General features: G+C 55.0%; 2 protein-coding genes across 2 annotated transcripts; both read left to right on the forward strand.

The window, feature by feature from the left end:
* The first annotated feature begins 7,224 nt into the window (after positions 1-7,224).
* On the forward strand, positions 7,225-8,221 carry G0S2 (G0/G1 switch 2). Its single transcript, XM_082296238.1, has 2 exons — positions 7,225-7,315; positions 7,628-8,221. Exon 2 carries the CDS (start codon positions 7,662-7,664, stop codon positions 7,965-7,967), a length of 306 nt encoding a protein of 101 aa, XP_082152364.1. The 5' UTR covers positions 7,225-7,315; positions 7,628-7,661; the 3' UTR covers positions 7,968-8,221.
* A 5,966-nt stretch (positions 8,222-14,187) lies between these two features.
* On the forward strand, positions 14,188-17,694 carry LOC309581563 (11-beta-hydroxysteroid dehydrogenase 1-like; the record flags this gene model as incomplete). The annotated part of the gene is made up of 6 exons (XM_082296235.1): positions 14,188-14,275; positions 14,886-15,016; positions 15,561-15,672; positions 16,247-16,432; positions 17,006-17,149; positions 17,459-17,694. The coding sequence occupies 6 exons, from the start codon at positions 14,188-14,190 to the stop codon at positions 17,692-17,694; spliced, it is 897 nt and encodes a 298-aa protein (XP_082152361.1).
* Between the last annotated feature and the right edge of the window lie 142 nt (positions 17,695-17,836).

The following is a 17,836-nucleotide window of genomic DNA, read 5'->3' on the forward strand; positions in this document are numbered from 1 at the left end:
GGTTGCTTTGCTGTTGGTGTCACCCACCTCCCATCCCCACGCTGAGTGACACAGGCACGTCAAGGAGCAGCAGCTCGGAGCAAGGATACACACAGAGCTGGAAAAAAAATACTGTCCCTCAGGCTACAGTGTGTGAAAGCTGGGCTGAGCTTCCTCCGGCTGAGCTGTGCCACACCTGGGCGTGCCTGCCCGGCTCCTGCTCAGCAATGCGGTAACGCCGCATTCCTCCTCCCCAGCCTCCGCCCCGGCCCGGCTGGCAGCAAAGGGGAAGCGAGAAGGAACCCTGGAATGCTTTAGAGAGAGGCAGGGATGAGACGTGCCCCGAGCTGCCGACGCGGCCTCTGCACGCTGGGGATGAGTGAACCCCGGACAGTGAAACCCCTCGGTGCAACCTCGTGTGTGTAAAGTGCTCCCACCGACCCCAGGCTTGCCAGAGAAAGGTAAAACATCACCTGCAATTCCAGGCTCCACAAGTTCAAACAAGAACAAAACCGAGGAAAAGGCTCATTTACAGAACATCAACTGCAGACCAATAAAAACGGGAAAGGAAAAAGCCAGCTGTGAACGGGTGGGTGCTCAGGGGCAGCTGGGTGACAGGGGATCCCTGCAAGCCCTGGGCCCTGATGGGAGTCAGGAGGCTGAGGCTGGAACAGCTCCAGGTTGCCTTGTCCAGTGTTGTCGTGGGTAGCAGCGAGGGAATATGTTGCAGATGGAGGCAATAGTAAAAATGCACCACAGCAAATGAAACGTAAGCAATGGAGCAATCTGGGATGGGTGGAACAGACCAGGGGGATGCTCACAGGGCTCGAGTTCCTCTCCAGCTCAGCCTGTGCTAACCTGTGCCAGGCTGTGCCCACAGCCCTCAGAGGGCTGGGCGAGACATTCCCTGGAAAACAAATATTATTAACTCCTGCAGGAAATCGTGCTCTGAGTCATGGGACATCCCCTGTCCTGAGGAGGCTGTAGGGGACATTGCTCTGCAGAAAGCATCTTCTCCAGGACCAGAGCAGCAGCAGCTCTCGAGGAGCTCCTGTTCCCTACCGCTGCCACGGAGCTGCTGCCTCCTCAGAACCCAGACCTGGGTGAACTCGGGCCTGAACACACTCCGGCGTTGCAGCCAAAGGGGGAAAGGATGTGACTCCTGCATGAGTGGCTTTGTTGTACTTCCTCCAGGCTGACATTGCTTTCTGTTCAGATCACAGGCACACGAGTACTTTACTCCCTTGGGAGCTTTCCAAGGACACTGTCTGAGTTCAGCAGCTTTGGATTCAGCTGCTGTGACACCCGCTGGCCAGGCGGGAATGTTCGTGTTCAGTTAGTTTTTAACTTCTCTCTTCTTCTTGAAATGCAAAACCTCCGTTAAGGAAAAGGATGCTGCTTGAGGATGGTTTTACACTTCAAGCATACAAAAACTGAACAATACTTAATGCTGCTGTGACATTTTTCATTGAAGGATTAACAAATATCTGAAACACAATTCTTGAAAGCACATTTGCTGCACAAGCAGCTGCTTTACAATGGAAAAAAAATGGGCAGAGGGATAATTTGCTTATGCTAAGCAGGATCTTGGCACAGAGGAGGGCAGACTCCGGACTCCCAGCCCCTCCAGCTCCCCACTTCCCAGAGCTGGGATGAAACCTCCCATCACTGGGCAGGCACAGCCTGTGTGAGTCCTGTCAGGTGCCTGCAACCCTCGTGGGAAAATCCTGGAAGAGTCACGGGACATGGAACTGGAACCCTGAAGCTGCTTGGGAAGAGGAAAACTTGGGAAGGTTTTGTCAGGGGTAAGAAATTATGTCTCATGTTGTAACTTCTTGACAACTCAGTTGCAAGATTACTGATACTAGTAATAAAACAGGTTTCCTTCCAGCTAATCTTTTCATTTCCCATTTTAATTCAAACCTGACCTGCAAACCACCTCCTTATTCCAGCAGAGATGATTTACAGCACTGGCTCTGCTAATTAACAAGATCTCCTTTAAAAGCATTTCAGGAATTCCTGACAAAATCCCAATTTATGTTCTGAAAACCTGCTCTGAAAGCAAATAAAACTTTGAACTGAAACACCACTGACCCACTTCAGGTCTAAATTTCAGTAACTCTGGGAGCTGGCTCCAAAGGGCAGCAGCCCTGTGACCCCAGCCTCCCTCTGCAGCCCTGCAGCCCCTGCCCGGTGCCAGCTGCAGGCACAGCTGGGACATGGCCCGAGCTGCCAGGGAGGGGACAGTTCTGCCCAGCACAGAGCTCAGCGCCTGCTCCAGCCCCAGCCCAGCGATGGAGCAGAGCAGTTGTCCCAAATCCCTTCAGGAGCCACGCAGCAGCTGTACAGCAAAGCAAAGGCTCAGGATTTGCCCTTAAATTGGGTTTTCCTTTTTCCGCCCCAGCTCCTTCCCCCACCCCATGGAGTTCCCTGTGCCCTGAGCCACGACGGGTCGGCACAGAGTCCCCCAGTATCCCCCGTGGAGCGGGAGGGGCTGGGCTGCACAGGCTCCCCAGGCACACAGGGACACGGTGCAGAGCTGGCAGGGCACAGGCTGGGACTGCGCCCGCTTCCCACCGGGACCTTGATAAAATTATCCTTGCAGGGGAACAGAGTTATTTTTCTCACGTCCCTGTTTTCTAAACGGGAAAATATTCCATTAGGAAAGCATCCAGCTCCCCTCTGGAGGGTTTTGGCTTTTCCAGGTGGTGGAATGGAGGGGATTCTGCACCCCTGGTGCCAGCCAGCAACTGCCCCCCACAGCAACCCTGCCTCCCCCTGCAACATCCAGGGCAGAAGTTTTTATGGGGTATTTTAAGACCCCCCCCCTTTAAGGCACAGATTCTCCTTGTGTGTGACTGACACAAAGGACACGCTCTTTGCTGCTCCTGGCTGCCAGCTGAGCCTCCCCCAAGTGCTGCAACTGGAGCAGGGGCCTGGCTGTGCAGGGGTTCGAGCTGCCCAGCTAAAACTCAGAGTCTGGGCCCACCTTTGCTCCCTCCCTGGCTGGGCTGTGGGGTGAGCACAGCCCGTGGAGCTCACACTCATCCCAGACAAAGTCCAGCAGTGCCCGTCCCTTGTGCACTCCTGGCCTTGTGGGAGATGAGGCAACACCTCTGTCCAGCTCTCGTGCTCCTGCCAAGCCCCCTGAGGGGAGGCTGTGCCACACTCGAGGACATGGCACCAAGAGGCAAGTGTTTTGTCTCAAGATCCCTTCCATGACCCTGCAAAGCCCAGAACCACAGCCCAGGCTGGTGGGAAGGGGCTTCCAGTGGCCATCGAGGCCAAGGTGCCACTCAGGGTGGGACTGGACTCGTGACCAGGTCGGGGGGGCCCCCAGACTCAGAGCTCTTGCAGAAAAGCATTGAGCTCATTCTGTTTGAATGTCTTTCCAATGTAAACAAGATGAAGCAAAGAAAAATAAAATTTGGATTCAGAATTTGGGGTGAGATGAGAACGTGGCCAGACTGGCTGGAACCCGGGTGCAAAACTGCACAAAACAGGGCAATATTGGGTACCCAGCAGCAAAGTCCCGGTGGCTGTGCCTCTGTGACCTGTCCAGGGCAGCAATCGCTCCTCAGACACCACAGTGACCAGGTCACCTCGGCCCGGCCCCGTGGCCAGAGCTGTCTTCGCTCTGTGCCCGTCACAGCCTGGGGGAGCCTCCTCTGGGCCCAGCCCAAGCAGGCACAGCCAGGCCCATGGAGCCAAACCTGCATTTTTGCAGGTTTTATTTTACTTTATTCACTTTCAATAGGACAGATCTTTAACATGGCTTGCTGGGCTTTAGGCTTTCCTTTCCTTTTCCTGTCCTTATGCCCTCGAGTGTTTCAGGGTGACACCACCTACAGCAGCCTGTGCCCCAGCAGATCAGCTGTCCTGGGAATTCCTTGGAGCTTCCTATGGAGGTGTTCTGGCAGGAGGGGCAGCTCCATTTCCCTCCCAGCCCCTTTCAGGGCAGTTCTCCTCCTCCCCGAGCCTCCAGCACGCACCCTCGGCGTGCCCAGCGCCTGCCAGCCCTGCCAGGGCCGCGGTGCCAGCGCGGAGCGGTGCCGGCCCCGGCACGGCTGAAACCGGAGCCGAGCCTCCCTCCCCGGGGCTGGGAGCGCTCCTCGCTCCCGCATGTCCACCCACGGCCAGGGCAGCGCTCCCAGAGAGCCGCCAAGGCTGTCCCCGTGCAGAGCCAGCCAGGAGGAGACCGAAATTTGGGAGAGACACCCCGATGCAGCAGAGGCTGCAGCTCAGCATCACCTGCGCCCTCCGCCAGAGCAATTCTAAGCAGATTTCCGCGAGCTGGCAGCTCCGGGCGGCTGTGCAGCATCATCCCCCCTGAGCTGTCGAACATCCCAGCTTCCCCTCCCGGCCAGATTTAGGTTAAGCCTCGGCTGCTGACTTTGCCTTGGAAGTTCAGACAGAGCTCTTCCCCCCCATGACGTTAAACTTGTGCAGTTCCCCCAGTCACAAAGCCTGGTTTAATTAAAGTTGCTATTAAACCTGACAACATCCACATGTAGACTCTCCTAAATAAGATTTAGAACAGCTAAAATTAGTCTAATTTACTGTTAATCATTAATCGTTTTATCCACACTTAATTCAATTTAAATGTCCACACAACGAGCTTGCACAGACTTTGTTACTGAAATCTAAACCAAAATTGAATTGGATATTGTTAAATTAGATCAACACAATCTGAGTGCTGCTATGAGAAGTGTTTGCCAGAGATGATTATCAGATGATTGCTTAATGCTCAAAATTATCCTGAGCTCTCTATTATCCCAAAAGCTCCAGCTCCAGCATTTTGGGAATGCATGGACATCTCCATCAGTATTTAATGAACAAAAATACCCTTCCCAGCCCTCAGGAAAGACTTGCAAATACAAGGTTCAGCAGGCAACAAAAACCCTGCCTGAAAAACCCAAAACCAACCAAAAATCACTTTTTTAGGTGAAATGTCACAATTCCAACACTTCACAGTGACCTTTGTGTCAGGGACCAGGTGCAGCTCAGACACTGCTGGGGTTGAGCAGGACCGGGGCAGCCCCTGCCTCTCCCTTCGTGCTGGGAAAAGGGTCAGCACAATGACCCCCAAAGAGCCGGCGGTGACCTTGAACTTCCCCTGTCTGGCTGCTGGCTCCTCCAGCTATCTTTTCTCCAGTGCTCATTTTTCTGAGTGTTGCAGAAGAGAAAAAACACAGCCCAAACGCAGGAATCAGCTGCAACCTCGGCTGCCAAGTTGGCAGAGAAGATAAGGACCTTTTATTTAAAGTAAAAGACGCCAGACGCTGAGGAGGGATAGACAAGTCTTTAGCAACTTTTACAGCCAGTCTTGCAATACAATTTCCTAAGCAGACTCAAAACTTGCAACAAAACCCCAAGTTTTCACTAGAAGCTTTCCTTGGAGCGCTCTGCTGCTGCGGGGGCAGGGGGAGCCTCAGCCTCCCCGGGACGTGCGGGATGTGAGGAGCGGGGCTGACTCACTGCCCCGCAACCCCGCGGCACAGCTCAGAGAGGAAGGGGAAAAACCCCACAAATTCAAGGAGCGCGTCCTTTTTTGGGGCGGGTCGGCAGTGCCCGTACTCTCGAGGGCAGGGAACCAAGCAGTGTGTGGGGCATCAACAGCGGGGGAGGAAGGGAGGACACTCCTCACCTGGAGGATCGCAGGGGCAGGAAGGGCAAACACAGCACCAGCCACTCCCGTCACAAGTTATTTCCGTCACTGGAGGTTTCCCCTGCGTGGGCTGAGACAAAACCCAGCTCAGGAGCATCACACCCACGTTCCCTGTGCCTCAGGCCCTGTCTTCCACGTGCCGGGAGCAGGAAGTCAGGGAACCTCCCTTCATCCCTCCCTGGTTTGAGGACAAGCCCCCTTCTTCTCCAGATGCTTTGGGGGCTGCCTGACCCTTGGGCTGCGCCTCACCAAGGGATTCAACCTCCTTTACAGCCTCCTTTGAAGGCTCCCTCTGAGCTTTACCTCTTTCCACATGCACCAGTCTCTCTCTAAAATTGTTGCTATTGCATCAACTTGTATTTTAATTTCTATACACTGCCCTGGCAGAGCAATTCCCATCAGCAGCCATATGGATCAGACAAGAAATCTGTCCCAGAGTCCATCATCTGCTAGAAATCAAAAGCTGTACATCCCAGCAACTTCTTGTGGCTTTAGCGGCTCTCTGAGCTCAGCAGCTGCTGAGATGGGTGTGGAATATCCAGGATTCTTGCAGCCACAGCAGGGTCGGTGCTCTGATGGACCCTGCAGCGGGAGCAGATGATGGTGGTGGTGATGATGCAATCATTCTGGCATCATCAGTAATGCCGGGGGTCACTGGTGCAACACTCCCTCCTGCAATCCAGGCAAGCAGAGCGGCCTCCTGCTTTACCCAGGATGGAAACAGCACCGTCCTGCAGGTGACACAGGAGTGACACAAAGGGGGTGACAGACACTCAGCATCAAGTGCGGGAAAAGTGAAGATCGGGTCTTAACAAGTTGATGTAACTTCCTCCAGCTTTGGAGTTTCCAACTGTTCTCTCACTCCCGGGAAATCAGGGCTGTCACACACCGCAGCATCACCTGGGAAAGGCTCCCTTCGCCATGAGCCACCCGTAGAAACCTTTCCCCAACACCGTCACACCTTGGCCTGGGTGACACCCGACCTGTGCTTCCCTGGGGCATTTTCTCACCCACTTCACCGCGACAATGGGCACCAAGGCAGGGACATTTTGCCGAACTGGCCACACACAGCCCCAAGCCGTGGATCCAAACGTTGCCCTGTTTTGGGAGTTACGGACACAGACCCTCTCCCTCCCTCCCAGGCACTCAGTAAAGCTTCTATTAACATATTAAATATTTATTGCAGAAGCAGGTACAGAGCTGCACAGCAGGTCAGGCATCAGATCTCTGGTTCGACAATTAGACTTCGAGACAATTTTGGGGTGTTTTTTGGAGGGGTAAAACCACAAGTTTTTGAAGAGAAAAAGGAGAAGTGGAAGGAGGAACAGAAGGAGAAATGGAAGGAAGAGATAAAAAAGAAGAAAAAAATTTTAAAAGGGGAGGGGGAAGGGTCTAAAAAAAAAAAAAAAAAAAAAAAAAAGTGAGGGTTTTTTTTCCATCTGGCCGGATTAGGGGCAGGAGCTGCCAAGCGGCGGGGGGGCCAGGCTGGCCCGAGCTCCGGGCCCCGCGCCCGGCCCGGCCCCCGCCCCGCCCGGCCCGGCAGCGATAAAAGGCGGCGGCGGCGGCTCCGGGCAGCAGCTGCAACGGAGCGGCCGCGACAGCGACAGCACAGCCCGGCCCCGCAGCGCTCACAGCACGGCACGGCACGGCCCCGCAGCAACACCGCCGGTGAGGGGGGCGAGGGGATGGGGAGGCCATGGGGATGCAGTGGGGTGGGACGCGATGGGCCGGGGAACGCTGTGCAAAACGCGTGGGACCAGCTGTGTCCCCCTCTCACCGCAGCCCGGCTGGGGAGAGTCTGCTCTGTACCGGGAACCGCGGGGACAGGGTGGATGCGTTTTCCTGAAGCAAACCTTCAGCAAAAATCGCCGATCCCCATTTAAAGCACAGCCGGGGGTCTGCGGGGAGCTCGGGCAGCCCGGAGACTTCTGCCACCAAAGCAGCTGGATTTAACTCACGTCCCTCTCTCTTCTCTTCCAGAACTGACATCTAAACCTGCTGCTGCAAAGCTAAAATGGAAACCATGCACGAGCTGATCCCCTTCGCCAAAGAAATGCTCAGCCAGAAGCCCAACAGGAAGATGATCAAGCTGTACATGCTGGGCAGCGTGCTGGCGTTCTTTGGGGTGGTCATCGGGCTGGTGGAGACCGTGTGCAGCCCCTTCAGCTCCGAGGGCAGGATAGAGGAGGAGGAGAAGGCCAAGCCGGCGGCGCCCCGGGAGCAGCGGGTCCCGCCGGCACGGGAGGGTTTGGTGCTGGACAAGGGCAAGGAGCCGCCGGCGCTGCACAGGGCCCTGGTGACCCGGCACCACGCGTCCTAGGCCGGCTCAGCACCGCAGAGACTCCGCGGCCCCGCCCGCCCAGGTGGTTCCAGCACGAAGAGAAGGCTCGGCTGAGGGAGACTGCACGTGTGAGACTCGCCAGAAGTGAAGGGTTATATTTGCTGCTGTGCAGCAGTGGGAAAAAATACCTTTTGTTGGTATGAACCTGTGCACGACGCACAGCATGGTTTCTTATTTTTCTTACGGACGCATTTTACACCATTTTGCAAGATCAATAAATATTTTATATGGTACCAGTGCTCTCTCTCGCTGCATTTATTTTCAAAGCCTTCTCGTGTTGATTTGCAAAGAGGTTTTGCTCACACCTCTGGCTCCTTTTGAGGGGCACAGTCCAGGGGACAGTGCAGGAGGGGGCTGCCCCTGCCCGTAACACCCAGGGAGGCTGCTCTGGGGTCTGTTCTGTCTGTCCCTCTCCTCTGGCAGCTGCTCCTTCCCAGAAGGGGCCAGCTGGGGAGGAGGTGGCATTTGTGCAATGGGTGCCACATGCCCCGAGCTGGAGTCGTACTTCAGGGGTTATCTGGGTTCAGTGGCACAGATTTGTGTCTCTGCCATGGCCACGTGTGCACAGAATGGTTTAAAATAAATAAAAACCCAGTTCTTGCCCCAGCAATCCTCCAACAGGCTCCAGCTGCTGCAAAGCTAAAAACCTTCAAACCAAAAACCTTCTACCTTTCCTGGGATCTTTCTCAAAGCCATCACAGACACCTAATTGTGCAGAGTAATATTGGCTTCCAGCGTCACAGGGTGTCACAGATGGAAAAACCCAGAGATGGCACAGTCAGGCTGGAGGGTGTGGAAACTGTTCCAAGCTTCAGGCTCTACTCAGAGCGCTGCCAGAATCATTAGAGGACTTTCACCTATTTAAAAATTGTTCTGGGGCTCAGCAAGAATCTGTTGCATGTGGGACTGTGTCATGTCAGTCAAATAAATTCTCTAGGCAGCCACAGCTGAGTGATCCTGACCACACTTGGGAGGGAGGGCAGGGAAACAGGCCCTGCCGCTCCTGACCAGGGCAGAAAATCCTCTTTATCTGCTCAAAGACACACCAGCAGGGCAGGGGGAGTAGCAGGATACACACCTTGCAAAGAAACTGGGAGACGCACCAGCCATGTGCCACTCTCCAGCTAAAAGCAAAACAATTGAGCCAAACACTGGACCATGGGAAATGAAAAACCCCTGCCAGACCCCAGTGCCCAACGCACTCCCAGAGCTGCACAAGGTAAGATCAGAACCTGAAGATGTCAGAATACAGATGAAATTCACAACTTCATTTTCATAATACCCACAACTCATTTTGTTGACAATTATTTCTGTTACCAAAACAAAGAGAGTGGAGAAAGAATCCTACCCAGTATCTGCACAAAAACCCTGCTCAAGCTTTCAATCAAATTTAAAGTACCTTTTCCTCAACTAAAAGTATATTTTAATTTAAATAGCCTTTGAGAAATACTTCATTTACTCTGTAACCACCCCTTTGGACTCTGGCAAGGCTGAACAATCCAACCCCTCACTGGTACCAATGGAAGTTTCATGGGAAAACACGAGAGTTCAGGCCTGAAGGGAGCCATCAGCTGAGGAGCGCCCACTGTCCTCCTCCCTCCCTACCAATTCCAGCTTTTAAAGAGGTTTTACATTTCCAGCAGGGCCTCAGGGACAGGGAAGGCTGAGCTGGAATTCCCTGGGGCATGCTTGGTGCACAGACAAAGCAGGGAGCGGGGTGCCTGTGGCTGTATCAGGGATGGAAGCGTCCCCAGGTCGGGTTTGTCCTGCCCAGCACTCCCACAGATGAAACCGAGGTGAGAGTCACAGCCCTGCCCGGGGCAGCTGGGAGCTGCTCATCACCCCTCAGTCCCCAAGATCAGAGCTCCTCTGCAAGTTCCAGGGGTCTCATCCTGCCCCGTGGGAAAGGGGGGCTTGAAAAGGGAGGAGAGGGAGCTCCTGAGTGCCGAGGTGACCGGGGGGCTCCAGGTGAGCCCGCCCAGGCTGGCTCCCCCCGCTCCTGGGCGTGGACCCCAGCTTTGCCTGCCCTGCTGCCCACACCTCCTCTTCCCAGTGCTCCAGTGCCGGGGTGATGAGCTTAAAGCAAAGAGGGTTGTGAACAGTCAGAATAGCTGCTCCTAAGACACTAACGGGATTAGACAGCTAAAGCCCAGCCCTGCTCCGGCCCCCCCCTGCACAGGACAAGCTCCTGCCCTGCCTCCCGACGTGCTGCAGGCTCTGGGTGGGAACCAGACACACATCACAGCATCAGCCCTGCGTGCTGCCACTTCGCCAGGGGATTGCAGGGACTTGAGACAGGGCTGGCTCTCTTCAGCAGGGGGAATTAGAGGAGTATTAATCACTGGCTTTACCACAATGACCACATAAAGTCTAATTTAAACCACACAATAAATTCAGTGTGCACAAGGCCTGGTAACCCCTTTGACACCACTCCAGCGGTGACCAGTGACCAACTGGCCTGACACAGCAGAGTAAAAGGCTTCAGCAAAACTTCCTCATCTCTAAACCCCAGCACAGCCTCCAGCCCAGCCTGTTCCCCAGCCCCACCACAGCTGCACCCCAGCACCAACCCGCAGCACAGCCCGGGCAAAGCAACGCCGCAGACACAGCAAACAGCGTCCCCAGAGCACACAGGGCCATTCCCACAGCCCCCGGGTGAACTGCAGAGACAAAGTTTAACTATAAACACTGGGATAGAGCAGAGAGAAACCAGATGGGATAAGGCACACAGACAGGACCAGGGAGGACACCTCGGGCGAGCTGCTGGGGAGAGGCAGAGAGCATTTCAGGCTGAGTTAAACCCAAGTCCTGAGGGACAAACTCCTGGGGAGGGCCACACGTTGCCCCAGGGCTGAGTTACATTGCTGGGTTTGCATGAGGTTGATTTCTATTGTTCTCAGACTTGTCTGAATCGGGTTTATTCCAACCTGTAAACGGGACACTTTCCCGGTACGTTAAATCCTCAGAAAAAGTGCAGCTGGCACAAAATCTGGCCAGTCTTTGTCTGTGCCTATCTCTTCAAAGATCTGGTTTCAGCCTGAAGCTGTCATCCCACCCCTCATGCCATGGAGCTGAAGGCCACTCAGAGCAGCAGCCCTCCCCTCACAGCTCAACACTTCAAAGGCAGGAGCTGAATGTCTTCAGAGAGTCCTCACTTGCTATTTGCAGTGTGGACACTGGATATTCCAGGAGCTGCCAGGCTAAATTTAGGGGTGCAGATAACCATATCAGCCTCAGCCACGCAGCTCCAAGGGCACTGGGAACATGGACAGCAGCCAAGGCTCAGAGCAGCCACAGTTCCAACAATGAAATAGCAAGGCAGCAATTTCCAGTTTGGTCACACAGGGAAAAAAATGCAAATTTAGGGTTTGGAAATGACTTAAACATTACAGTATTTTCTCTGAACCAGCAGCACGTAGAAATATGATGTCAAACCAAACCAAACCCATCCTACAATCCTCTCATCTCCCATGGGACTGGGAGTGCATTTTTCCAGTGGTGTAACCGTGACAGCGATGGGGTTCTGCAGGATGTGCAAGCAGAAAAGCAGAGCTGAGGACAGTCCTTTATATCATGATGGCCCTGTCTGTAAAGAAAGGAATTAGAGCTGTGTTCATGGAAAAGGGCACTGGGACAGCTGGGTAGGAAAAATAATATTTTAATGTCTATGAGATAAAGGAAAGCAAGAGGGGAAAGAAAAAAAAAGAAAAAGGGAAATCCTGTGCATTTGACCAAGATTTAATAAAGGTTTGAAAAAAGCCAAATATCTCTCAAAAAAGGAAAAGAAAGCAACGGTATCCAAATTCCTGCAAAGTGTTTTTGAGTCTTTGAGCTGCCTGCACAAACCTGCCCGAGCCTCAGCCGTGCCCTGGAACGTGCTCCCTCCTCCAGGGGCTCTCCAAGCTCCCCTCTCCCAGTTTGTTGTCAGAACAAGTTTCCTTCCCGGACTCGGTTCCTCCCCGCGAGCTCCGGAGCGGAGAAAGCCCCGAGCAGAGCGGGCAGCAGCGCAGGAGCATCCCCTTGGAAAGCACAGCTCCCACAGACGGGACCCAGGAGGGACCTGCAGCAGGGGAATCCATCCAGGATCACCCCAGTGAGGTGCTGCAGGAGCAGCAGGGCTCCCTCGCACCGGCCCAGGGCCGGGCACAGCTCTGGGCTCTGCCGCTGCCGAGGTTGGACCAGCTGGGATCACAAAACCCTTCCCCAACAGCCCTCTCCTGCCGCCCCCCCGCCCTGCTCTCACTCCCCGCCCCCAGGAAAAAGTTAAAAACAAGTTCTTAAGTTGCACAGAGGAAAACAAGGCCCGAAAAAGCCGCGAGTGGGAGTGAGGAGCAGCAGCAGCCTGGCAGGGATGGGAGCAAACCCTGCGGGCAGCGCAGCGGGGCCAGAGCCGGCAGCTCCTACCCCAGCCCTGGCCCCGCACCCCCCACGCCCCCTCCCGCACACCAAACAGCACTGAAACTGCTTTTACAGGAAAACTGGGGTCAGTTTTGCCCAAAATATTCCATCTCTCAGTCCTTTATTATCAGCTACTTGGCAAAACCCCAACCCAACCCCACAATTCTCGTTGCCACCAGCAAGGCAGGCACAGCGTTGGCTCTGGGACCCCCCAGTGCCTCCATCCCCACATCCCCTGGTGCCACCAGGGAGCAGAGAGCACAATCCCTTCCCGTCACACTTGCAGATGGTGCACAAAGGGTGGTGGTTATTGCTTTACTAATGCCAGTAATAAACTAAAATATCTTGGAAAGAGCCTCTCTCCCTGCCACAGCAGACATCTGACATCTGGTTAATTACTTCATTTTCTTCTCTTTTCCATAGCCAAGGAATGAAATGGTTGCCCCATGATCACAACCCAAGTTCAAAGCAAAGGGAGGCAGGAAAAGCAGAGTGACTGCACTGGTGTTATCTGGCTGAGTGCTTCTTATCAGAGGGAAAGTCGAGACTGGAGCAGAAAGGCAGAAACAGAAAAAATCATCCATAAAGCAGCAGCAAGGCCAGAGAGCAACACTGCCCTAGCAGGCACACCACTGAATTAAAGCACCTGCATTTTAAAGATGCAATACAAGGGAAAAGAACATTAAATGATTCTGTCTGGTTCTGAGTCTGTTGGGCAGAGTGCTGTGCCCCAAGAAATCAGACCCCGGAGCAGCTGCTGCCCTGCAGATGAGGCTCCTGTCCCACAAACACAGCTTTTGTCCCACCAGAGGAGGCCAAGGCTCTGGCAAGGCAGTTCCAGGAGCTCCCACAGCATATCCCCATCACTGGTACTGTGGGATGGAGATCCCAGCCCCACACCAAAGCTGGGACATGGTTTATCCCTATGGCACAAGATCCACAGCATTGAATTTGCTGCTGAGGCTCAGGGAGCTACAGGGTGTTCTGTGGGGTTTCCTCAAGATTATACTCATTTAAAAGTCAGAACAAAGCTCTTGCAAAACCCCCAGCAGAAACCACGGCAGCGAGGCCACTGATGTCTCTGCAGAAAACACATCCAGAGTTTCCCTGCAAACCTCCCTGTGCCCAGACTGCCCCTTGGGGCCAAGGTGGCTGCACCCCACAGATGGGTTCAGCTCAGCCCCTGCTCCCTCATCTGCTCCCAGATGAATAAAAATGAGATGAAAAACTCAGCCCTGCCTCAGCAGAGCATTTCTGGGGCTGTTTGGGGTGCAATGTGCTGCTGAGTCCCTGCTGCCAGCATCCCAGTGGCAGGAGCTGCTTTGGGGCACAGAGCAGCCATGCCCTGGGGAGCAAAGGACCGGCTCTGGGTGTCCCCAGTGCCGGAGCCGGGTCACAGCCATGTCCAGGGCCTGCAGGAGTAAAGGACAATGTTTAACCACCTGCACTGGGCTCCCTCTGATGTTCTCCAAGTGAAACTTGATGCTGCTCAGCAAAGACACACCTCTTCCAGGGTGTTGTGCAAAATTCTGCATTCTAACGTAGGACAGGAAATATGAAAAGAGCCAGGCAGAACCCAAACAGCCCTGCTGGCCAGGCCGAGCAGCGGGGAGCAAACCAGAGGCTTTTGCTTGGCTTATCCATCCACCCACCCGTGATTTTCCAGGGCTTTGGAAGCTGCAGCTCCTCCGCTAACAGGTTTTTAAAGGGTCACATTGCTGCTTCCCTCAGGAGCAGCTGTGCAGAGGGTTTTTTGTTCCTTCCTTCTCTCTCATGCTTTATTTCCTGGCTCCACAGTGGGATGGGTCGGTTGCAAAAGATTCTCATTCCCTTTCTGGGATTGGTTTTGGCCTTCTGGTTCTATTCTGCGAGGGACACTTTCAAACCGGGTAAGTATCCAAAGTGAATCTGTCTTTAAGGAAAAAACTACGAAAAGCCACATTTGGGTGTTTTGCATAGAAACCGGACAGAGCTCGGACCAAGCCACATCCGAGCCTCTGTGTGGTGGCAGATACTGGGAAGTTGCTTTAACAAAGATCTGAAACCAAACTGAGCAAGGACTATGCAGAAAAACCTCCTGAGGGAGCAGCAGGTGAGGCAGGGGGCGAGAGGGACAGGGCACCGAGCACTCCATTTTCCTGGGTGTAGGAAAGGAGTTAATAAACGTGGCGCGTGAGTGTTAAAGTTTGGAGCATGCACTCAGTGGATTGTTTTTATTACAGAATAGTTGGGGCGTTGATAAATTGTGCCCCAGCTTGTGGAAAAAGCTGCCGGAAGAGTCAAGGGCTGTCCCTGTGTCACTGCATTCCACAGGGAGCTGCAGCGGCTCCGCAGCTTTTTCCATGAGATGGGAGCCGGATGCTTTGCGCTCGCGGGCTCGTTTACCTCCCAGTTAACTGCTGATTCTGAACGGCACTTGGGGTTTGTTTTTTTTTTTAGTTTTAAGGTTTTTTTCTAATAGCATTTGGATAACTTAAACGGCTGTGCCTCGGTCCACAGAGATGCTGCGAGGGAAGCGGGTGATCGTGACGGGAGCCAGCACCGGGATCGGGGAGCAGATCGCCTACCACCTGGCACGGATGGGATCCCACATCCTCATCACGGCACGCACAGAGGCCAAGCTGCAGAACGTAAATGGCAACCGGGGCACTCTCACGTGGTCACGGCAGGGCTCACACAGACACAGGGAGGTGACCTCCCATCCCAGCCACAGGAACATCCACGGCACAGACCCCAACTAGGCATGGTGACAGTCACAGGTCCCAGCCGGGCACGGTGACAGCCCCCCTGTGCTCTGGGAGCTCCCGCACGCACAGCAATCCCCTCCTGCAGACACAGCACGCTGCACTCCACGTTACAGTGTCTGAACTGATGCACACACATCCCACACACCCTCATTCCACTGCAGTGCTAGGCAGGCTCCTGCTCCCCTGCACACGTGCAACTGCAGCTCAGCCTGCACGGAGGAGCCAGACTGCCTCGGGTAATGCGCTCACCCAAGGAATCATTTTCCAGACTCCCTTTGAAGCTCACAAGGCTCCAAACACACTCCCAAAACTCCAAACCGCTGGTTTAAGGTGTGGACACATCACAGGGAGCTCAGACACCCACTCTAGAGAGCACAGCGGGCTCCCAGGGCAGGCAGAGGCGCTGCTGACCCGCGCTGTCGTGCAGGTGGTGCAGCGGTGCCTGGAGCTGGGAGCAGCCTCGGCACGGTTCGTCAGCGGCACCATGGAGGACACAGCCTTCGCCCAGCACGTGGTGAGGGAGGCACAGACCTCGCTGGGTATGTCTGCAACCTGCTCCTCACAGTGCTGGCACCTCCCCCCCCGGCCCTGCTTTTTTCCACATGCAGAAAAAATCGGGAGAGATGGGGCGAGACGGGAAGAATGCTCCCCTAATCCTGCCCTTCGCAGCCCTGCTCCTCTGCCTGCATTGCTGCCTCTCAAACTGAACTGCGCTCTCAATTTCAGCTCTGTGGCCTCCTGACATCCTCTTGCAGTCTCCCAGCCCTGGATTTCATCAGCTCAGTGCCAGGGCCAGGGGTCACGGCTGCAGAAATGCACCAGTTCAGCTCCGTGTGGAGCACTCCCTCTCCCTCCCCGGCCCACAGACAATTCAGGGGTGATCTCCCTTGGGCCATGGTATTTGTGTTTTTAACTAAAGAAAATACATCACAACAAAATATTTACTTGGTATCCACCATCCAGGCTGCATCCCCGCTCCGGAGATAACAGGCCGCAGCTCTGACCCAAAAACCTGATTTCCTTGGATTACACTAATTCTGCTCCCAGAAAATGTTGTTTTGCTGGTTGCAGCCCTCTTCCCCCCAGCACTAATACCCATTTTTCTGCTTGCAGGAGGCCTTGACATGCTGATCCTTAACCACGTCGGTGCATCCTACTTTGGCTTTTTTGATGGGGACGTTGAGCACGTACGAAAGCTCCTGGAAATCAACTTCCTCAGCTACGTGGCCATGACCACGTCAGCCCTGCCCATGCTGAAGGAGAGCGAGGGCAGCATTGTGGTGGTTTCATCCATGGCAGGTGAGTGGGGAGTTTCACCTGGCTGGTGACATGGGACTCTCTCAAAAGGCACCTGGGCTGATTGTCAGAGGGAGCACACAGAGACACCAGGCATCCTAAAGGAGCCCTAACTGCCTAACACTCAGAAACCCCACCAAAACCAGCCCCAACACCCAAACCCAGATCGGTTTGGGATTCTCTTGATGGAATTTGTTTTCTGATCAATCCAATTACCCCATTTTGCTTTTTGGCCAGTGCTGCAATAAAACCTCACAGCTGCTATGTTGGCCAGTGTTCTGGTGAGCAGCTCAGTGTCCAGGGACAAGAGTTTCAGCTTTGCTCCATCTCTCCCCACTGAGGGTTTTGTGGTTCCTGTGGACTGCCTGTGACCTAAGCAGAGATGTGAGCCACGGCTTTGGCCTTGAGAGCCGGAAGCCAACAAGAATATTTGTAATGCTGCTGTTCAGGTGCCAGGATGACACTTGACTGACTGTAAACTCCCTTTGGGTAAAATACTTTTTCTGATGAAGGGCAAAAGAGAGGCTCAGGGAGAACAGCCTCCTGTGCTAACACAGAACTTCGCTCTGTGCCCAGGTAAAGTCGGGTTTCCCTTTACCGTCCCCTACTCTGCGACTAAGTTTGCCCTGGATGGATTTTTCAGCTCCCTGAGGCAGGAATTCGCCATTCAGAGCATTAATGTTTCCATCACGCTCTGCATCCTCGGCTTCATCGATACCGGTAAGAGCAGTGCTATTCCTACCCCTGCTCAGGGGCTGAGCACCCCCATCCCAGCTCCTCCTCCTGCCCCTCCCCACCCCTCTGCCGGGGCCTCAGCGCCTCTGGGGGATCGCACCTCTCTGCCACAAAAAAACAGCCTCGAAAGTCACTTATTTCCCCCAAGCCGCATAAAACCGGGCGCTGCCTACAGGCTGGCACAGCCCAACACCCCCTCGGGGGCCCGCTCTCCCCTCATCCCCCGGTGCGCCCCCGGGGGTCCCCTCTCTCCCCTCGCCCCCCGGGGGTGCCCGGCGCTGATGCGGCCCCCAGAGCGCGCAGTGCGCGCCGCCGCGGAGGTGCTGCGGGAGCGGCCGGCGCCGCGGGACGAGTGCGCGCTGGAGATCCTCAAGGGCGCGGCGCTGCGCCGGAGGGAGCTCTACTACCGCTACAGCTCCACGCGGCTGCCGCTGCTGCTGCGGGACTGCGCCGCCGAGCTCCTCGATTACCTGGTGCGGAGCCGCTACCGCCTGCCCGCGGCCCCCGGCGCCCCCCGCCCTCCGCACTGAGCCGCGGCCACCGGGGGGGAGGGGGGAGGTCGCCGGGCACCCCCTCTCCCTGTCCCGGCATCGCCACCTCCGGTTCGCGATGCGCGGGCGGCACCCGCAGGGACAAAGCGGGGCCCGCAGCGGCGGCTCCGTGCCCTGCTCG

This window comes from Coloeus monedula (assembly GCF_965178545.1).
Source record: "Coloeus monedula genome assembly, chromosome: 23".
NCBI lineage: Eukaryota > Metazoa > Chordata > Aves > Passeriformes > Corvidae > Coloeus > Coloeus monedula.

Bases quoted from the DNA above. Each gene is read 5' to 3' on its own strand.
- G0S2 (XM_082296238.1), top strand. From the start codon at position 7,662: ATGGAAACCATGCACGAGCTGATCCCCTTCGCCAAAGAAATGCTCAGC.